Source organism: Entelurus aequoreus, linkage group LG14, assembly GCF_033978785.1.
Source record: "Entelurus aequoreus isolate RoL-2023_Sb linkage group LG14, RoL_Eaeq_v1.1, whole genome shotgun sequence".
Classification (NCBI taxonomy): domain Eukaryota; kingdom Metazoa; phylum Chordata; class Actinopteri; order Syngnathiformes; family Syngnathidae; genus Entelurus; species Entelurus aequoreus.
The window spans coordinates 1,186,743-1,210,594 of NC_084744.1; the positions used below are offsets into that span (position 1 = coordinate 1,186,743).

The 23,852-nt window shown below is 39.4% G+C and overlaps 1 protein-coding gene across 1 annotated transcript in view; it reads right to left on the bottom strand.

Annotated features, from left to right (window-relative positions):
- abca12 (ATP-binding cassette, sub-family A (ABC1), member 12) overlaps window positions 1–23,852 on the bottom strand; it is a 105,352-nt gene that overhangs the window by 31,888 nt on the left and 49,612 nt on the right. Inside the window, exons 26-33 of the mRNA XM_062068727.1 lie at window positions 23,531–23,764; window positions 21,839–21,992; window positions 18,318–18,564; window positions 14,424–14,504; window positions 11,136–11,223; window positions 10,945–11,072; window positions 6,904–6,991; window positions 2,339–2,447 (exon numbers count right to left, since the gene is read on the bottom strand). Coding sequence (XP_061924711.1) covers window positions 2,339–2,447; window positions 6,904–6,991; window positions 10,945–11,072; window positions 11,136–11,223; window positions 14,424–14,504; window positions 18,318–18,564; window positions 21,839–21,992; window positions 23,531–23,764 — 1,129 coding nt within the window. The remainder of the gene's footprint in view (window positions 1–2,338; window positions 2,448–6,903; window positions 6,992–10,944; window positions 11,073–11,135; window positions 11,224–14,423; window positions 14,505–18,317; window positions 18,565–21,838; window positions 21,993–23,530; window positions 23,765–23,852) is intronic.

Genomic DNA, 23,852 nt, shown 5'->3' on the forward strand with positions numbered 1-23,852 from the left:
ACACAGCTGATGGATCCAAGGGAAACGTAAAACCGATACATCTTGGCACCAGCAGTGTCGCAGGAGTTGAGATATCCAACAATATAATTTCTATATTTTTCTTTACAGATGTTATTGTTATATTATAGTATTGTTTGTTTTGTTTATATTAGAGTCCATTCTGTAAAAAGGGAATCCCTAGAAGTGTAGAGCTTCTGCATTGGGACCCAGAGTTCAAATAAACATCAACATGTAATATACAAAATTCAGTAAAAACATCCATCCATCTATTTTCTACCGCTTGTCCCGTTCGGGATCGCTGGGGGTGCTGGAGCCTATCCCAGATGCATTCAGGAGGAAGGCGGGGTACACCCTGGACAAGTAACCACCTCATCACAGGGCCAACACAGATAGACAACATTCACACACTAGGGACCATTTAGTGTTCCCAATCAACCTATCCCCAGGTGTATGTCTTTGGAGGTGGGAGGGGCCTATCCCCAGGTGTATGTCTTTGGAGGTGGGAGGGGCCTATCCCCAGGTGCATGTCTTTGGAGGTGGGAGGGGCCTATCCCCAGGTGTATGTCTTTGGAGGTGGGAGGGGCCTATCCCCAGGTGCATGTCTTTGGAGGTGGGAGAGGCCTATCCCCAGGTGTATGTCTTTGGAGGTGGGAGGGGCCTATCCCCAGGTGCATGTCTTTGAAGGTGGGAGGGGCCTATCCCCAGATGCATGTCTTTGGAGGTGGGAGGGGCCTATCCCCAGGTGCATGTCTTTGGAGGTGGGAGGAAGCCAGATTACCCAGAGGGAACCCACGTATTCATGGGGAGAACATGCAAACTCCACACAAAAAGATCCCAAGCCCAGGATCAAACCCAGGACCTTCGTATTGCGAAGCACACGCACTAACCCCTGTACCACCGTGCTGCTTCAGTAAAATACAATTACAAAAAAAATCAATTCAAAACGACCTACCCAAAATCCAATCATAATAACCTAACAACATCTTAATACTTTTTAGATATCATCGGCCAGTATTGTCATAAAAATGTGTTCCAATAATAATAGCAGATAAGATATTGCTGCTATATCGCCTCCAATGAGTATGGCAATGAGTTGTTTATGCAAAGGGAGCTTAAGGCCTCGTCTCATGAATTCTGGGACCTGAGATTAGTTTAAAGGAAGTTTCATCAGGTCGTTCTTTGTTTAGTTTATGGGTGTTTTTTGGGTTCATATCCTGTTTTGCGCTCTTATTTTGGTTGCATTTCCTTATTTTTTGTTTTGCTTTTAGGAGCTTTACTCTATGAGGGCATCCTTCCTCACCTGTGGCTTGCTTGCATTGATTGTCTCACCTGGCGTTGGAACTTTAGTCATATCAGTCTCCCTTCTTTGGTTGTGGGATCCTTCCCAAAGTTGGTGTCTTGGTTGTCAGAGAAGTAGGAGTTTTGCAGTTGGTGCTCCCAAGACTTACCATATTTACCATATTCACCATGACCTACCATATTCACCATGACTTACCATATTTACCATATTCTCCATGACTTAATATATTTACCATATTCACCATGACTTACCATATTCACCATAACTTACAATATTTACTATATTCACCATGACCTACTATATTCGCCATGACTTACCATATTTACCATATTCTCCATGACTTAATATATTTACCATATTCACCATGACTTACCATATTCACCATAACTTACCATATTTACTATATCCACCATAACTTACCATATTTACTATATTCACCATGACCTACCATATTTACCATATTCTCCATGACTTAATATATTTACCATATTCACCATGACTTACCATATTCACCATAACTTACCATATTTACTATATTCACCATGACCTACCATATTTACCATATTCTCCATGACTTAATATATTTACCATATTCACCATGACTTACCATATTCACCATAACTTACCATATTTACTATATTCACCATGACCTACCATATTTACCACATTCTCCATGACTTAATATATTTACCATATTCACCATGACTTACAATATTTACCATATTCTCCATGACTTAATATATTTACCATATTCACCATGACTTACCATATTCACCATAACTTACCATATTTACCATATTCTCCATGACTTAATATATTTACCATATTCACCATGACTTACCATATTCACCATAACTTACCATATTTACTAAATTCACCATGACCTATCATATTCGCCATGACTTACCATATTTACCATATTCTCCATGACTTAATATATTTACCATATTCACCATGACTTACCATATTCACCATGACTTACCATATTTACCATATTCACCATGACTTACCATATTTACCATATTCACCATGACTTACCATATTCCCGTGGATCCTTGTCTGCTGGCAGGTTGGCACGTAGGATGAGATTGTTCAGGCTGTTGAGGTATGCTGGCATGGTGTGGTGGCCTTCAGGGTTGAACCACACCTGCAAACACAATCATGTGGTCATTCACCAGTTTGTTCCTAGAGATCGACCACTGTCTTTTTTTCAGGGTTGATTATTAGTAGTGGAGGAGGTCATATTGGGAGGTGAACTTCATTTGCAGTAAAAGTTCTTTAAGCATCAATATTATATGTCAGGAAACATCTGGACAAATTGTTTTGTTACCATTATTTTTAGGAAGGGTGGGACCACTAGTGACATAATGTTTGATGTTGTTTAATTTATCATCAAAACCATCAAACAACTTTTCATTTATGTTTATTATGTGTGTCTAAGAGGAATATCAACATTTTATTTATTTTTATTAGGTGTGTCTAAGAGGAACATCAACATTTTATTTATTTTCATGACGTGTGTCTAAGAGGAACATCAACATTTTATTTCAAAGTATGCCACATCTCCTGGGAAAAAAGGTCAAGTGAGTGTGGAGGTTTGTGGTGTGATTCCAACGATTGTGGTAACCAAAACACACCAAACAGAATACAAACTGGATTGTTGTGGCATAAATGTGAAGGTGTGGCAGGTGCACAAAGGAAAGGTACTGCAGGCACCACAAAAAGGTGTGAAAGGGGAGGCAGAAAATATTTCTCAAAAGAACTTAAATAATTGCCCTGTCAGATATCAAAACATATTTGTGGAAATGATTGACAGAACATTTTTCTTTGTTAAATGAATTAAATGAACAAAACATTTTAGAACATTTCTCATGCAAGACAAGGTTCTTTAACAGTGGTCATCATTTATCTCATTGTTAGGGCTGACCAATGACTGTTGTTAGGAATTTGGATGAATTATGATTACTTTTATTGTCAGAATGTCAGCCAGGAACGTTTGAAACGTTTTCAACATGTCATTTATTTCAGTTTCATCTAAAGTTATTTCAGGATGGATCTTGAAGTGAAACTTAACAGTGAGTCTCCTGGCTCATGTTTGTAGTGACGTATGCTAGAATGTGTGTAGCGCTTCAAGTTAAGTGATTGCATGATTCATCCACAGGAAGCTAAGTGATTGCATGATTCATCCACAGGAAACTAAGTGATTGCATGATTCATCCACAGGAAACTAAGTGATTGCATGATTTATCCACAGGAAACTAAGTGATTGCATGATTCATCCACAGGAAACTAAGTGATTGCATGATTTATCCACAGGAAACTAAGTGATTGCATGATTTATCCACAGGAAACTAAGTGATGGCATGATTTATCCACAGGAAACTAAGTGATTGCATGATTTATCCACAGGAAACTAAGTGATTGCATGATTTATCCACAGTAAACTAAGTGATTGCATGATTTATCCACAGGAAACTAAGTGATTGCATGATTTATCCACAGGAAACTAAGTGATTGCATGATTTATCCACAGGAAACTAAGTGATTGCATGATTTATCCACAGGAAACTAAGTGATTGCATGATTTATCCACAGGAAACTAAGTGATAGCATGATTTATCCACAGGAAACTAAGTGATTGCATGATTCATCTACAGGAAACTAAGTGATTGCATGATTTATCCACAGGAAACTAAGTGATTGCATGATTTATCCACAGGAAACTAAGTGATTGCATGATTTATCCACAGGAAACTAAGTGATTGCATGATTTATCCACAGGAAACTAAGTGATTGCATGATTTATCCACAGGAAACTAAGTGATTGCATGATTTATCCACAGGAAACTAAGTGATTGCATGATTTATCCACAGGAAACTAAGTGATTGCATGATTTATCCACAGGAAACTAAGTGATTGCATGATTTATCCACAGGAAACTAAGTGATTGCATGATTTATCCACAGGAAACTAAGTGATTGCATGATTTATCCACAGGAAACTAAGTGATAGCATGATTTATCCACAGGAAACTAAGTGATTGCATGATTCATCTACAGGAAACTAAGTGATTGCATGATTCATCCACAGGAAACTAAGTGATTGCATGATTTATCCACAGGAAACTAAGTGATTGCATGATTTATCCACAGGAAACTAAGTGATTGCATGATTTATCCACAGGAAACTAAGTGATTGCATGATATATCCACAGGAAACTAAGTGATTGCATGATTCATCTACAAGAATAAGTGATTAGTGATTCATCTACAGGAAGTTAAGTGATTAGTGATTAATCTAGAGGAAGTTAAGTGATTGCATGAATCATCTACAGCGTGTCCTGGATAGTCTCACTCCTTAATGCTTCAGTCACACGCAGGATTCTCACAGGAATTAGGCAAAAACACAACCTTACCTTACCTCAGTTTGTTCATGATTAATGTGATCATTATTTGGGATTAATCACATGAGTCAACTTTAATCTTGACAGCACAAGTCGTTATGTATTTAATTAGTGGTACGTGTGTATTTAATTAGTGGTATATGTGTATTTAATTAGTGGTATATGTGTATTTAATTAGTGGTATATGTGTATTTAATTAGTGGTATATGTGTATTTAATTAGTGGTATATGTGTATTTAATTAGTGGTATATGTGTATTTAATTAGTGGTATGTGTGTATTTAATTAGTGGTATATGTGTATTTAATTAGTGGTACGTGTGTATTTAATTAGTGGTATGTGTGTATTTAATTAGTGGCATATGTGTATTTAATTAGTGGTATATGTGTATTTAATTAGTGGTATATGTGTATTTAATTAGTGGTATATGTGTATTTAATTAGTGGTACGTGTGTATTTAATTAGTGGTATATGTGTATTTAATTAGTGGTATATGTGTATTTAATTAGTGGTATATGTGTATTTAATTAGTGGTACATGTGTATTTAATTAGTGGTATATGTGTATTTAATTAGTGGTATATGTGTATTTAATTAGTGGTATATGTGTATTTAATTAGTGGTACATGTGTATTTAATTAGTGGTATATGTGTATTTAATTAGTGGTACATGTGTATTTAATTAGTGGTATATGTGTATTTAATTAGTGGTACATATATATTTAATTAGTGGTATATGTGTATTTAATTAGTGGTATATGTGTATTTAATTAGTGGTACATGTGTATTTAATTAGTGGTACATGTGTATTTAATTAGTGGTATATGTGTATTTAATTAGTGGTACATGTGTATTTAATTAGTGGTATATGTGTATTTAATTAGTGGTATATGTGTATTTAATTAGTGGTGCATGTGTATTAAATTAGTGGTACATGTGTATTTAATTAGTGGTAAATGTGTATTTAATTAGTGGTATATGTGTATATAATTAGTGGTACATGTGTATTTAATTAGTGGTATATGTGTATTTAATTAGTGGTATATGTGTATTTAATTAGTGGTACATGTGTATTTAATTAGTGGTATATGTGTATTTAATTAGTGGTATGTGTGTATTTAATTAGTGGTATATGTGTATTTAATTAGTGGTATATGTGTATTTAATTAGTGGTACATGTGTATTTAATTAGTGGTATATGTGTATTTAATTAGTGGTACGTGTGTATTTAATTAGTGGTATATGTGTATTTAATTAGTGGTACATGTGTATTTAATTAGTGGTACATGTGTATTTAATTAGTGGTATATGTGTATTTAATTAGTGGTACATGTGTATTTAATTAGTGGTACATGTGTATTTAATTAGTGGTATATGTGTATTTAATTAGTGGTATATGTGTATATAATTAGTGGTACATGTGTATTTAATTAGTGGTACATGTGTATTTAATTAGTGGTATATGTGTATTTAATTAGTGGTATATGTGTATTTAATTAGTGGTACATGTGTATTTAATTAGTGGTACATGTGTATTTAATTAGTGGTATATGTGTAATTAATTAGTGGTACGTGTGTATTTAATTAGTGGTATGTGTGTATTTAATTAGTGGTACATGTGTATTTAATTAGTGGTATATGTGTATTTAATTAGTGGTATATGTGTATTTAATTAGTGGTACATGTGTATTTAATTAGTGGTACATGTGTATTTAATTAGTGGTATATGTGTAATTAATTAGTGGTACGTGTGTATTTAATTAGTGGTATGTGTGTATTTAATTAGTGGTACGTGTGTATTTAATTAGTGGTACATGTGTATTTAATTAGTGGTATATGTGTATTTAATTAGTGGTATATGTGTATTTAATTAGTGGTACATGTGTATTTAATTAGTGGTATATGTGTATTTAATTAGTGGTATATGTGTATTTAATTAGTGGTATATGTGTATTTAATTAGTGGTATATGTGTATTTAATTAGTGGTATATGTGTATTTAATTAGTGGTATATGTGTATTTAATTAGTGGTATATGTGTATTTAATTAGTGGTATATGTGTATTTATTGTATTTGATGATGTCGTTCTGTTGTCGTAAAAAAACCCAAAAAAAAGGCCGATACAGAAAACGTATCGGCTCCGATAATGGATCGTTACTTTGACTAATCAAATCCTGACGGGGGTTAGAAAGAAGTCCCACCTTTGATAAAGTGGCGTTACTGGACTTGGCTAGAAGGTCCATTTGGAGGTCAGACGGGAGCTGCATTCCAAATTCAAACCCGCCATACCTGAGAAACAAAATATGAAGAAAAATGACTGTAAATTCCGGACTATAAGCCGCTACATTTTTCCCTGCGCTTTGAAGTCTGCGGCTTATAAAACGATGCATTTGATTTATAGCTTTTTCTTGACTGATGGCCATGACACAAACAGTTCTCATTAAACATAAACAAATACATTTAAACGGTGTGTTATTGTCCGTGCTATGGTGCCACCTGTTGGACAAGTTTTCTCACTGCAGGTGCAGGTGGGTGAATGCCTACAAGTACTTCCTGCTGTTTAAAGCTGCTCCGTCTTCTAGTCATCCATAGCGTGTCTACTCCTATGGATTCTTCATTCATCACTCCAAGCAACGTTTGTAAGTTTTACAATATAACTAAAACTATTCTTACTTACTAAAGTGTCCCATGTAAGTTTTACAATATAACTAAAACTATTCTTACTTACTAAAGTGTCCCATGTAAGTTTTACAATATATCTAAAACTATTCTTACTTACTAAAGTGTCCCATGTAAGTTTTACAATATAACTAAAACTATTCTTACTTACTAAAGTGTCCCATGTAAGTGTTACAATATAACTAAAACTATTCTTACTTACTAAAGTGTCCCATGTAAGTTTTACAATATAACTAAAACTATTCTTACTTACTAAAGTGTCCCATGTAAGTTTTACAATACAACTAAAACTATTCTTACTTACTAAAGTGTCCCATGTAAGTTTTACAATATAACTAAAACTATTCTTACTTACTAAAGTGTCCCATGTGTGATGTCAGTAGGAGTGTTTTCATGCACATTGTATGCAACATCATAACGCAATCAAGCAAGCCTCGTTAGCATTAGCTAATATGCTAACACAATTAGAAGTGTCTGTGTTAGTATTATTAACTTACAATAACATTATTTTTGTATTGTTTCACTTTCACAAGTTCCTCAGTAAATTCACCAAAACGTCAGTGTGGAGTTATTGAGTCTGTTTAGCTGACTGGAGAGCTAGCTTGCGCAGCTAGTGGCTCCATGACCATGACTGACGTTTTGTTTGATCAGCCGTTTTACTGCCCTGTTACAGACACTGTTTGGAAACAATTAAGGTATGTAAATAAACATTTACAGAATATTTCTGTGTAAATAACTCATTTCACAACGTATATATCTGTGACTTATACTTTACTTATGTGGCTAATATATGGAAAGTTTTCCCCCTAAAATGTAGTGGGTGTGGCTTAAATACCGGTGCTATCTCTAGTCCGTAAAATGTTGTGGGTGTGACTTAACATTTAGTGGAAATAAAATTTAAATTAATAAATAAATGATAATTAAAAAAATAAAAAAATAAAATAAAAATACATACATACATACATACATACATACATAAATAAACACATTTAAAAAAAAAAATTAAAAAAATAAAATAAATAAATAAAAACAATTTAAATTTAAATTTAGTGGGTGTGGCTTGTATACCGGTGCTCTCTCTAGTCTGTAAAATTTAGTGGAAGTGGGTTAAAATTTAGTGGAATACAATTTTTGATTAATTAATTAAATAAATAAATAATAATAAAAAATAAATAAATAAATAAAATAAAAATACAAATAAAAATACAATTAAAAATAAATAAATACAATTTAAATTAAATTTTAGTGGAGGTGGCTTCTATACCGGTGCTATCTCTAGTCCGTAAAATGTTGTAGGTGTGGCTTAAAATTTTGTGGAATTAAAATTGTAATTAATAAATAAAATAAATAAATAATAATACAAAATAAATTTAAAAAATAAAATAAAAAAATAAATAAATACAATTAAAAAAAGATATAAATATATATGTATATATATATATATATATATATATATATATATATATATATATATATATATATATATATATATATATATATATATATATATATATATATATATATATATATATATATATATAAAAATAAAAAATTAAATAAAAAGTAAATTAATAAATAAATACAATTTAAATTAAAATTTAGTGGGTGTGGCTTAAAATTTTGTGGAATTAAAATTTAAATTAATAAATACAATAAATAAATAATAATAAAACAAATAAATTAAATTAAAAATAAATAAATAAATAAAATGTAAAAAAAAATTAGTTGGTGTAGCTTATATACCGGTCTCTTTCTAGTCTGTAAAATTCAGTGGGTGTGGCTTAAAATTTAGTGGAATTAAAATTTAAATTAATGAATAAAATAAATAAAATAAATAAAATAAATAAACATTTGAAAAAATAAATAAATACAATTTAAATTAAAGTGGGTGGGTGTGGCTTGTATACCGGTGCTCTCATTATTCCGTAAAATTTAGTGAGTGTGGCTTATAATTTAGAGGAATACAATTTTTAATTAATAAATAAAATAAATAAATAATAATACAAAATAAATTTAAAAAAAATAAATAATTAAATAAATGCATTTAAAAAAATATATATTAAAAAAAACAAACAAAAAAAAACAAACAAACAAACAAACAAACAAACAAACAAACAAACAAACAAACAAACAAACAAACAAACAAACATATATATATATATATATATATATATATATATATATATATATATATATATATATATATATATATATATATATATATATATATATATATATATATAAATAAAAATTAATAAATAAATAAATAAATAAATACAATTTGAATTAAAATTTAGTGGGTGTGGCTTATATACCAGTGCTCTCTCTAGTCCACAAAATTTAGTGGGTGTGGCCTAAAATTTTGTGGAATTAAAATTTAAATTAATAAATAAATAATAATAAAACAAATAAATAAATAAAACAAATAAATAAAATTAAATTAAAAATAAATAAATATATAAATAAATACATAAATTAAAAAAAATAAATAGTGGGTGTGGCTTATATACCGGTGCTCTTTCTAGTCCGTAAAATTTAGTGGGTGTGGCTTAAAATTTTGTGGAATGAAAATTTAAATTAATGAATAAAATAAATAAATAATAATTTAAAAAAATAAAATAAATAATAATAATAATAAAATAAATAAAAAAATACAATTTAAATTAAAGTGGGTGGGTGTGGCTTATATACCGGTGCTCTCATTATTCCGTAAAATTTAGTGGGTGTGGCTTATAATTTAGTGGAATATTTTTTTTAATTAATAAATAAAACAAATAAATAATAATATAAAAAAATTACAAAATAAAGAAAATAAAATAAATAAAAAATAAAGTAATAAAGAAATACAAATAAAAATGTAAATAAATAAATAAATACATAATTAAAAAAATAAAGAAATATAATTTACATTTTTTTTTGTGTGTGTGGCTTATATACAGGTGCTCTCTCTAGTCCGTAACATTTAGTGGGTATGACTTAAAATTTAGTGGAATTAGAATTTAAATTAATAAATTAAATAAAATAAAAAATAAATAAATAAATAAATAAATTAATAAATTAATAAATAAATAAATAAATAAAAATAAAAATAAAAATAAAAATAAAAATAAAAATAAAAATAAAAATAAAAATAAAAATAAAAACAAAAATAAAAATAAAAATTAAAATAAAAATAAAAATTAATTAATTAACTAATAAATACAATTTAAATTAAAATTTTGTGGGTGTGGATTATATACCGGTGCTCTCCCTAGTCTGTAAAATTTAGTGGGTGTGGCTTAAAATTTAGTGTAATTAAAATTTAAATAATAAATAAAATAAATAAATAATAATAAAAAATAATAAAATAAAATAAAAGTACAAAAAAGTAAAAAAAATACAAATTAAAAAATTAAAATAAATAAATAAATAAATAAAAATTAAAAATAAATAAATACAATTTAAATTAAAATTTAGTGGGTGTGGCTTATATACCGGTGCTCTCTCTAGTCCGTAAAATCGGGTGTTCACATTCAGCAACATTCTTCAGTGCAGGTAAAAAAGTGGGTATGGCCTGGTCTGACCTGTTCCTGATGAAGTGGTTGGCCGTGACCATCAGGTAGTTCTCCACATTGATGCCACTCAAGTTATAAACCGTCTGAGAAGACGGGCTCTGCCGACTGGCTGGCTGGAATGTTCCCCCGGGACAAATCTGTGGTGGATTTGGGAAGAAGGTAAATATGTTTGAAAGACACAAAGGTGTGGTGCTGCTCACCTGCTCCTGGAGGCTACATTGGCACTCAGACAATTGTCCTGACATGTTCCCTGCAGACTTCCAGCTGCCGCTTTGTCTGGAGCAAACCCTGAGAAGAAAAGGGTCTGATTGAGAGGACCAGCATGCAGGGCAGGACTTGACAAGACTGGTGAGGATGAGGACTCGACAAGACTGGAGAGGATGAGGACTTGACAAGACTAGAGAGGATGAGGATGTCCAAGAGACGGAAAGAGCCAAGCACGGCAGCTGCAAACACTCCGGTGTGGGCCACCAAATAAGCGTGTCAGCTGCAAACACTCCAGTGTGGGCTACCAAATAAGCGCGTCAGCTGCAAACACTCCAGTGTGGGCCACCAAATAAGCGTGTCAGCTGCAAACACTCCAGTATGGGCCACCAAATAAGCGCGTCAGCTGCAAACACTACGGTGTCACTAAATGTGTGTTTACTGCTCTCACCAGAAGTGAAAGTGAAGAGTCAAATATATCCACAGGTGCTAAACATGTCACACAATTGTAGGCCAAGGTGAATCAGTAGCGAGAGTCGGTACCTGTCAGAGTGAGTCATTGGCACCCACTATGCCAACATGGTCTTTTTAGGTGAATCAGTAGCGAGAGTCGGTACCTGTCAGAGTGAGTCATTGGCACCCACTATGCCAACATGGTCTTTTTAGGTGAATCAGTAGCGAGAGTCGGTACCTGTCAGAGTGAGTCATTGGCACCCACTATGCCAACATGGTCTTTTTAGGTGAATCAGTAGCGAGAGTCGGTACCTGTCAGAGTGAGTCATTGGCACCCACTATGCCAACATGGTCTTTTTAGGTGAATCAGTAGCGAGAGTCGGTACCTGTCAGAGTGAGTCATTGGCACCCACTATGCCAACATGGTCTTTTTAGGTGAATCAGTAGCGAGAGTCGGTACCTGTCAGAGTGAGTCATTGGCACCCACTATGCCAACATGGTCTTTTTAGGTGAATCAGTAGCGAGAGTCGGTACCTGTCAGAGTGAGTCATTGGCACCCACTATGCCAACATGGTCTTTTTAGGTGAATCAGTAGCGAGAGTCGGTACCTGTAAGTGTGAGTCATTGGCACCCACTATGCCAACATGGTCTTTTTATTTATAAATAGTTGATTTATATAGGCTAGTAAGGTAAAGTTTTGTACCTGACAAGTTTCGACGCACACCAGGGGACACCGCCATCCCACCACCTCAGGTGGGATGGAACAATCCATATAACACGTCACAGATGACGTCACACTAACATCACGTGACACCTCTGAGGAAGGCTGCAGAAGCAAGATAGCCGAAACTTGTCAGGTACAAAACTTTACCTTACTAGCCTATATAAATCAACTATTTATAAATACACATTAGTAGGCTAAATGAACCTCTTTAACATATGGTCTTTTTAGGTGAATCAGTAGCGAGAGTCGGTACCTGTCAGAGTGAGTCATTGGCACCCACTATGCCAACACAGTCTGTGGCAACATGCACATGGTGGTAGTGGTGGTAAGCTACATTCCCACTATGCCAACATGGTCTGAGGCAACATGCACATGGTGGTAGTGGTGGTAAGCTACATTCCCACTATGCCAACATGGTCTGTGGCAACATGCACATGGTGGTAGTGGTGGTAAGCTACATTCCCAACATGCACATGTTGGTAGTGGTGGTAAGCTACATTCCCAACATGCACATGTTGGTAGTGGTGGTAAGCTACATTCCCACTATGCCAACATGGTCTGTGGCAACATGCACATGGTGTAGTGGTGGTAAGCTACATTCCCACTATGCCAACATGGTCTGTGGCAACATGCACATGGTGTAGTGGTGGTAAGCTACATTCCCACTATGCCAACATGGTCTGTGGCAACATGCACATGGTGTAGTGGTGGTAAGCTACATTCCCACTATGCCAACATGGTCTGTGGCAACATGCACATGGTGGTAGTGGTGGTAAGCTACATTCCCACTATGCCAACATGGTCTGAGGCAACATCCACATGGTGGTAGTGGTGGTAAGCTACATTCCCACTATGCCAACATGGTCTGAGGCAACATGCACATGGTGGTAGTGGTGGTAAGCTACATTCCCACTATGCCAACATGGTTTGAGGCAACATGCACATGGTGGTAGTGGTGGTAAGCTACATTCCCACTATGCCAACATGGTCTGAGGCAACATGCACATGGTGGTAGTGGTGGTAAGCTACATTCCCACTATGCCAACATGGTCTGTGGCAACATGCACATGGTGGTAGTGGTGGTAAGTTACATTCCCACTATGCCAACATGGTCTGTGGCAACATGCACATGGTGGTAGTGGTGGTAAGCTACATTCCCACTATGCCAACATGGTCTGTGGCAGCATGCACATGGTGGTAGTGGTGGTAAGCTACATTCCCACTATGCCAACATGGTCTGAGGCAACATGCACATGGTGGTAGTGGTGGTAAGCTACATTTCCAACATGCACATGGTGGTAGTGGTGGTAAACTACATTCCCAACATGCACATGGTGGTAGTGGTGGTAAGCTACATTGCCAACATGCACATGGTGGTAGTGGTGGTAAGCTACATTGCCAACATGCACATGGTGGTAGTGGTGGTAAGCTACATTGCCAACATGCACATGGTGGTAGTGGTGGTAAGCTACATTGCCAACATGCACATGTTGGTAGTGGTGGTAAGCTACATTGCCAACATGCACATGGTGGTAGTGGTGGTAAGCTACATTGCCAACATGCACATGGTGGTAGTGGTGGTAAGCTACATTGCCAACATGCACATGGTGGTGTTTGACACAAAGTACGCTGATAAAGAAAGGAATCTATTTCCTAGCATTTGAAGGAAAACATTCCATCTCCTTCCAGGATGTGTGTTGTTAAAACCTCTCCAAGGTCTACTTCAGTGGTTCCAGGATGTGTAAAACCTCTCCAAGGTCTACTTCAGTGGTTCCAGGATGTGTAAAACCTCTCCCAGGTCTACTTCAGTGGTCTCAGCAGTGATTCAGAGGCGGCGAGGGGAAATAAAGGTGAGGTGTTTATGGAATACAAATGAGGTGTTCACTCACACACACACACACAGCGCCAAGCAGCAGGGAAAAAGAGGAGAGAGCTGCTCCAGTCGGGAGGGAAATGAAAGTGGAGGCAGGGGAAGAATGAGAATGACAATGAGAATGACAATGAGAATGAGAATGAGAATGAGAATGAGAATGAGAGTGAGAGTGAGAGTGAGAGTGAGAGTGAGAGTGAGAGTGAGAATGAGGAAAGAAGCTAGGTGGTTACGTACGTGTCATCAAGGCAGCTGTTGTCCATCCCAGGGTATGACATCATCTTGTCCAGCAGCTGTCCTGCCTGCTCGTCATGCTGACTGTGAAGTCCAGCACACAATAAACATCATTCATTATCAGCTACATGTACAGTAGGTCTGGGTTCCCTTTTGCCCCCAGAATGAACTCTCCACCTGATAAATCCAGATTAGAAAGAGATGATAGAGTATTATCTGCTCACAGATGCCCCCTGGTGGTTGTTTGAGCACACTGCAGCTGGTCTTAAATACTCCTTCAGTTGCAATACTTCATATCGCACTTTTGCAGACGCTCAAAGCACTTCACATCATTCACATGGTAGTGGTGGTGGTAAGCTACATTTACACATGGTAGTGGTGGTGGTGGTAAGCTACATTTACACATGGTAGTGGTGGTGGTGGTAAGCTACATTTACACATGGTAGTGGTGGTGGTGGTAAGCTACATTTACACATGGTGGTGGTAAGCTACATTTACACATGGTGGTAGTAAGCTACATTTACACATGGTGGTGGTGGTGGTGGTAAGCTACATTTACACATGGTGGTAGTAAGCTACATTTACACATGGTAGTGGTGGTGGTGGTAAGCTACATTTACACATGGTAGTGGTGGTGGTGGTGGTAAGCTACATTTACACATGGTGGTGGTAAGCTACATTTACACATGGTGGTAGTAAGCTACATTTACACATGGTGGTGGTGGTGGTGGTAAGCTACATTTACACATGGTGGTGGTGGTGGTGGTAAGCTACATTTACACATGGTAGTGGTGGTGGTGGTAAGCTACATTTACACATGGTGGTGGTAAGCTACATTTACACATGGTGGTAGTAAGCTACATTTACACATGGTGGTGGTGGTGGTGGTAAGCTACATTTACACATGGTGGTAGTAAGCTACATTTACACATGGTAGTGGTGGTGGTGGTAAGCTACATTTACACATGGTGGTGGTGGTGGTGGTAAGCTACATTTACACATGGTGGTGGTAAGCTACATTTACACATGGTGGTAGTAAGCTACATTTACACATGGTGGTGGTGGTGGTGGTAAGCTACATTTACACATGGTGGTGGTGGTGGTGGTAAGCTACATTTACACATGGTGGTGATGGTGGTAAGCTACATTCACACATGGTGGTGGTGGCAAGCTACATTTACACATGGTGGTGGTAAGCTACATTCACACATGGTGGTGGTGGTAAGCTACATTTACACATGGTGGTGGTGGTGGTGTTAAGCTACATTTACACATGGTGGTGGTGGTGGTGGTAAGCTACATTTACACATGGTGGTGATGGTGGTAAGCTACATTCACACATGGTGGTGGTGGCAAGCTACATTTACACATGGTGGTGGTAAGCTACATTCACACATGGTGGTGGTGGTAAGCTACATTTACACATGGTGGTGGTAAGCTACATTCACACATGGTGGTGGTGGTAAGCTACATTTACACATGTGGTGATGGTGGTAAGCTACATTCACACATGGTGGTGGTGGTAAGCTACATTTACACATGGTGGTGGTAAGCTACATTTATACATGGTGGTGGTGGTAAGCTACATTCACACACGGTGGTGGTGGTAAGCTACATTCACACATGGTGGTGGTAGTGGTGGTGGTAAGCTACATTCACACATGGTGGTGGTGGTAAGCTACATTCACACATGGTGGTGGTGGTGGTAAGCTACATTCACACATGGTGGTGGTGGTGGTGGTGGTAAGCTACATTCACACATGGTGGTAGTGGTAAGCTACATTTACACATGGTGGTGGTGGTGGTAAGCTACATTCACACATGGTGGTGGTGGTGGTAAGCTACATTTACACATGGTGGTGGTGGTGGTAAGCTACATTCACACATGGTGGTGGTGGTAAGCTACATTTACACATGGTGGTGGTAAGCTACATTGACACATGGTGGTGGTGGTAAGCTACATTTACACATGGTGGTGGGGGTGGTGGTAAGCTACATTCACACATAGTGGTGGTGGTAAGCTACATTCACACATGGTGGTGGTGGTGGTGATAAGCTACATTCACACATGGTGGTGGTAAGCTACATTTACACATGGTGGGGGTGGTGGTAAGCTACATTCACACATGGTGGTGGTAAGCTACATTTACACATGGTGGTGGTAGTGGTGGTGGTAAGCTACATTCAAACATGGTGGTGGTGATAAGCTACATTCACACATGGTGGTAAGCTACATTCACACATGGTGGTGGTGGTAAGCTACATTTACACATGGTGGTGGTGGTGGTAAGCTACATTTACACATGGTGGTGATGGTGGTGGTGGTAAGCTACCTTCACACATAGTGGTGGTGGTAAACTACATTTACACATCGTGGTAGTGGTGGTGGTAAGCTACATTTACACATGGTGGGGGTGGTGGTAAGCTACATTCACACATGGTGGTGGTGGTAAGCTACATTCACACATGGTGGTGGTAGTGGTGGTAAGCTACATTCACACATGGTGGTGGTAATGGTAAGCTACATTCACACATGGTGGTGGTGGTGGTAAGCTACGTTCACACGGTGGTGGTGGTGGTAGTAATCTACATTCACACATAGTGATGTAGTGGTGGTAAGCTACATTCACACATGGTGGTGGTGGTGGTGGTGGTAAGCTACGTTCACACGGTGGTGGTGGTGGTGGTGGTAGTAATCTACATTCACACATAGTGATGGTGGTGGTGGTAAGCTACATTTACACATGGTGGTGGTGGTGGTAAGCTACATTCAGACATGGTGGTGATGGTAAGCTACATTCACACATGGTGGTGGTGGTGGTGGTAAGCTACATTTACACATGGTGGGGGTGGTGGTAAGCTACATTTACACATGGTGGTGATGGTGGTGGTGGTAAGCTACCTTCACACATAGTGGTGGTGGTAAACTACATTTACACATCGTGGTAGTGGTGGTGGTAAGCTACATTTACACATGGTGGGGGTGGTGGTAAGCTACATTCACACATGGTGGTGGTGGTAAGCTACATTCACACATGGTGGTGGTAGTGGTGGTAAGCTACATTCACACATGGTGGTGGTAATGGTAAGCTACATTCACACATGGTGGTGGTGGTGGTAAGCTACGTTCACACGGTGGTGGTGGTGGTAGTAATCTACATTCACACATAGTGATGTAGTGGTGGTAAGCTACATTCACACATGGTGGTGGTGGTGGTGGTGGTAAGCTACGTTCACACGGTGGTGGTGGTGGTGGTAGTAATCTACATTCACACATAGTGATGGTGGTGGTGGTAAGCTACATTTACACATGGTGGTGGTGGTGGTAAGCTACATTCACACATGGTGGTGGTGGTAAGCTACATTCACACATGGTGGTGGTGGTGGTGGTAAGCTACATTCACACATGGTGGTGGTGGTAAGCTACATTCACACATGGTGGTGGTGGTAAGCTACTTCGACCACGTTCTTAAACAATTTCAATGTACTGATTATTATTTTGTTCAATCCCAGACAGGCTTTGATTTAAGGGCCTTGTAGACCAACTGAGACTAAGTCCAAGTTCGTGGTAGACCAACTGAGACCTAGTCCAAGTTCATGCTAGACCAACTGAGACCAAGTCCAAGTTCATGCTAGACCAACTGAGACCAAGTCCAAGTTCATGCTAGACCAACTGAGACCAAGTCCAAGTTCATGGTGTTTTTCAAACTGGACCCGTTTTTTCCTGAGAACTTCCAAGCAACTTGAAGAGGATTATTTGTTCATGTTCATTATGTGCTTGAACGAAGACAACAATCTTTATTTTGCGGCCCCTCAGCTCCAAAAGAGTTTTGGGTTCTGAGGACCCGGGTGGACCCTCTCCACCTAAGAAAGGCGTTAGTGCCTGAGAAGACTGACCTGAAGAAGGAGTAGCTGGGTCCCAGGTTGTAGAGAGCAGGGCTGAGGTCCATCTTGGGATAGTGCCTCAGGTCGCTCTTGATGGACCCCAGGCCCATGGCGAACACCACAAACAAGACCGGGAGCAGGATCTGGGAGACCAGACCCTTGTAGTCTCTGCGGCTGTGGTGGAACCTCTTGATCAGTACGGCTTTGATCTGCTGCCAGGCCAAGTACATCCCTTGTGCCTTGGAGGAACTGGTCAGGTCTAGAAAACATGGAGCAAACAACACAAAGTATGAAGTTGTACTTCCACTTTAAAGAGGATCTGCACTTTTTGGGGGGACATCAAGTCTGCTCCTTCCTGTGTGGTCATCCTTCTCCTTCCTGTTTGGTCATCCTTCTCCTTCCTGTTTGGTCATCCTTCTCCTTCCTGTGTGGTCATCCTTCTCCTTCCTGTGTGGTCATCCTTCTCCTTCCTGTTTGGTCATCCTTCTCCTTCCTGTGTGGTCATCCTTCTCCTTCCTGTGTGGTCATCCTTCTCCTTCCTGTTTGGTCATCCTTCTCCTTCCTGTGTGGTCATCCTTCTCCTTCCTGTTTGGTCATCCTTCTCCTTCCTGTTTGGTCATCCTGCTCCTTCCTGTTTGGTCATCCTTCTCCTTCCTGTGTGGTCATCCTTCTCCTTCCTGTGTGGTCATCCTTCTCCTTCCTGTGTGGTCATCCTTCTCCTTCCTGTGTGGTCATCCTTCTCCTTCCTGTGTGGTCATCCTTCTCCTTCCTGGTTGGTCATCCTTCTCCTTCCTGTTTGGTCATCCTTCTCCTTCCTGTTTGGTCATCCTTCTCCTTCCTGTGTGGTCATCCTTCTCCTTCCTGTTTGGTCATCCTTCTCCTTCCTGTGTGGTCATCCTTCTCCTTCCTGTTTGGTCATCCTTCTCCTTCCTGTGTGGTCATCCTTCTCCTTCCTGTGTGGTCATCCTTCTCCTTCCTGTTTGGTCATCCTGCTCCTTCCTGTTTGGTCATCCTTCTCCTTCCTGTGTGGTCATCCTTCTCCTTCCTGTGTGGTCATCCTTCTCCTTCCTGTTTGGTCATCCTTCTCCTTCCTGTGTGGTCATCCTTCTCCTTCCTGTTTGGTCATCCTTCTCCTTCCTGTTTGGTCATCCTTCTCCTTCCTGTGTGGTCATCCTTCTCCTTCCTGTTTGGTCATCCTTCTCCTTCCTGTGTGGTCATCCTTCTCCTTCCTGTGTGGTCATCCTTCTCCTTCCTGTGTGGTCATCCTTCTCCTTCCTGTGTGGTCATCCTTCTCCTTCCTGGTTGGTCATCCTTCTCCTTCCTGTTTGGTCATCCTTCTCCTTCCTGCTTGGTCATCCTTCTCCTTCCTGTGTGGTCATCCTTCTCCTTCCTGTTTGGTCATCCTTCTCCTTCCTGTGTGGTCATCCTTCTCCTTCCTGTTTGGTCATCCTTCTCCTTCCTGTGTGGTCATCCTTCTCCTTCCTGTGTGGTCATCCTTCTCCTTCCTGTTTGGTCATCCTGCTCCTTCCTGTTTGGTCATCCTTCTCCTTCCTGTGTGGTCATCCTTCTCCTTCCTGTGTGGTCATCCTTCTCCTTCCTGTTTGGTCATCCTTCTCCTTCCTGTGTGGTCATCCTTCTCCTTCCTGTTTGGTCATCCTTCTCCTTCCTGTTTGGTCATCCTTCTCCTTCCTGTGTGGTCATCCTTCTCCTTCCTGTTTGGTCATCCTTCTCCTTCCTGTGTGGTCATCCTTCTCCTTCCTGTTTGGTCATCCTTCTCCTTCCTGTGTGGTCATCCTTCTCCTTCCTGTGTGGTCATCCTTCTCCTTCCTGTTTGGTCATCCTTCTCCTTCCTGTTTGGTCATCCTTCTCCTTCCTGTGTGGTCATCCTTCTCCTTCCTGTGTGGTCATCCTTCTCCTTCCTGTTTGGTCATCCTTCTCCTTCCTGTTTGGTCATCCTTCTCCTTCCTGTGTGGTCATCCCCTCCTTGCCGTTGTTCACGCAAGTGGATTTGACTTCCTCAATGTTTATTATTGGAGCAATATGGTTGCTAAAGTTAAGGGTTTTTGTGATTTCTGGTTGTTTGTGAGGACACCCAGGAGATGCCTCACCTCCTTGTCATGTTTGTTGATACACAGAACTGTATAGCACAACGTGTACACACCTTCCATAGAATACAGACTTTAAAAAACATTTCCATTATAGATATTGTGTGTAGAATTTTGAGGACAAAAATGAGTTTGTTCCATTTCGGAATGAGGCTGTAAACGTGGAAAAAGTGAAGCGCTGGGAATACTTTCCAGATGCACGGTATACTGTATTGTAATAGCATATTTTCCAGACCATAGGGCGCACCGCATTATAAGGCGCATTAAAGGAGTCATATTATTATTATGATATTTTTGTAAAAGTAAAAGACTTCCTTGTGGTCTACATAACATGTAATGCTGCTCAAAATGTTGCATAGATGATGTTTTACTCATCATCTTCAACTCACTTTCTGACAGTCTCTTCAGGATGCACCGTTTTATGGGCGCTCTTATTTACGTGCCTCCACTTGGACAGTGTCATCTTTGTTGTAGCGGTGTAGCGTGCAAGGACGGGGGTGGAAGAAGTGTCAAAAGATGGCGCTAACTGTTTTAATGACATTCACACTTTACTTCAATCAATAATGGAGCAGCATCTCCTCATCCGTGGCTCACTAGTGCAACAACAACAACACCCGAAATGTGTCCCGCGACCGGAGCTCTCTAATAACTAAAGTTCCTTGGGTGAATAATGTAAAGTCACTACACCGGTATGTTTTAGTGCTTTCATGGTGAGTTTACTGACAGATATAAGTAAGAACTTTACACTACTTTATATTAGAAAAGGCAACACGAATGTCAAATAACAAGAAGATAGAGACAAAGAAGAAGCTTATCCACTAGGTTGTCATCACGGACTACGAAGGTGAACGCGTGCAAATTTTGGGGACTTATGCAGATCCCAAATACAGATCAGCAGGTACCAGAAGGTAAGAAAAGTTGCTTTTGCATAATATTGTGAAACAAAACGCCAGCTAATATGTCTTACCTTGTACACACACCATAATAATACTCCTATGTTGAAGCACAGTACGTCTGACTACTGTAGTCGTAATGCTCCGACAATGCCATCAAGTGGTGGGGCTTCATAGCTTACCAAAGTCGTACTAAAGTTTTTTTTTACAGATTTTTGAGCGCCGTGTGTAATGTTCTATATTCTCAATAAAACATTTCAAGTTTTGGTGTTGTTGACTGGCGTCATATTGCAGTTTACACGTATCTCCTATGTGTAACTGCCATTACATGCATCTCTGATGTGTGACTGCCATCTACTGGTCACACTTATCATTACACCATGTACCAAATAAAATAGCTTCGGGGTCGTTAAGCAAAACCAGAATGAATATGTACATTAGGAACAGCGGGTAAGGATTTTAAGTGCGCCTTATAGACGGAAAAATAGGGTAATGTTTTATACAAGAAACATGAATAGAAAATGATGAAACTTACTCATCTTGTCACAATAACTGATGACACCTTCACTTTGATCTGCGGGGAAGCTATTTATGGAGTCCGAGTCCGACACGGTCTCTGAAACAGAAAAGGGTCTGTCCTCCGGCAAGTCTTTATTTGGTTCCTTTCCGTCAGTCAACTGGAGGAAGACCTACAGGGTGTGGAACAACACCAGGAGGTCATTTCATCCATCAGTACCATGCAGAACACGGTCATGCACACCTTTGGAGAGGTACCAACACCTCAGTAAGAACACGGTCATGCACACCTTTGGAGAGGTACCAACACCTCAGTAACAACACGGTCATGCACACCTTTGGAGAGGTACCAACACCTCAGTAACAACACGGTCATGCACACCTTTGGAGAGGTACCAACACCTCAGTAAGAACACGGTCATGCACACCTTTGGAGAGGTACCAACACCTCAGTAACAACACGGTCATGCACACCTTTGGAGAGGTACCAACACCTCAGTAACAACACGGTCATGCACACCTTTGGAGAGGTACCAACACCTCAGTAAGAACACGGTCATGCACACCTTTGGAGAGGTACCAACACCTCAGTAACAACACGGTCATGCACACCTTTGGAGAGGTACCAACACCTCAGTAAGAACACGGTCATGCACACCTTTGGAGAGGTACCAACACCTCAGTAACAACACGGTCATGCACACCTTTGGAGAGGTACCAACACCTCAGTAAGAACACGGTCATGCACACCTTTGGAGAGGTACCAACACCTCAGTAACAACACGGTCATGCACACCTTTGGAGAGGTACCAACACCTCAGTAACAACACGGTCATGCACACCTTTGGAGAGGTACCAACACCTCAGTAACAACACGGTCATGCACACCTTTGGAGAGGTACCAACACCTCAGTAAGAACACGGTCATGCACACCTTTGGAGAGGTACCAACACCTCAGTAACAACACGGTCATGCACACCTTTGGAGAGGTACCAACACCTCAGTAAGAACACGGTCATGCACACCTTTGGAGAGGTACCAACACCTCAGTAACAACACGGTCATGCACACCTTTGGAGAGGTACCAACACCTCAGTAAGAACACGGTCATGCACACCTTTGGAGAGGTACCAACACCTCAGTAACAACACGGTCATGCACACCTTTGGAGAGGTACCAACACCTCAGTAACAACACGGTCATGCACACCTTTGGAGAGGTACCAACACCTCAGTAACAACACGGTCATGCACACCTTTGGAGAGGTACCAACACCTCAGTAAGAACACGGTCATGCACACCTTTGGAGAGGTACCAACACCTCAGTAACAACACGGTCATGCACACCTTTGGAGAGGTACCAACACCTCAGTAACAACACGGTCATGCACACCTTTGGAGAGGTACCAACACCTCAGTAACAACACGGTCATGCACACCTTTGGAGAGGTACCAACACCTCAGTAAGAACACGGTCATGCACACCTTTGGAGAGGTACCAACACCTCAGTAACAACACGGTCATGCACATCTTTGGAGAGGTACCAACACCTCAGTAAGAACACGGTCATGCACACCTTTGGAGAGGTACCAACACCTCAGTAAGAACACGGTCATGCACACCTTTGGAGAGGTACCAACACCTCAGTAACAACACGGTCATGCACACCTTTGGAGAGGTAGCGGAACATCCTCATGGGTGACACTTACCTCCTCCAGGGTGGTGTCAGAGATGCCGTAGCCTTCCAGCTGCAAGTCGTCCAGGTTGGCGTCCAGCGCGGTCAGGAGGGCGCGGTACGAGGAGGCGTTGGAGGAGGTGAAGGGGGGCAGGGTGTAGACCAGGTCACTGCCCTGAGCCTCCTTCAGTCTGGCCTCAGGTACGTGCACCTGGACAAAAGCCTTCATTTCGGCCTCGTCAAAGCCCTCCGACTGGTGTGTCCGGACCTGGAATGGTTGAAGTCAGAATAAGGTTCTTGTGCAAGATGCTTCAAATGAAAGACCGTGGACAGGTGACAGGTGAGTCATGAATGAC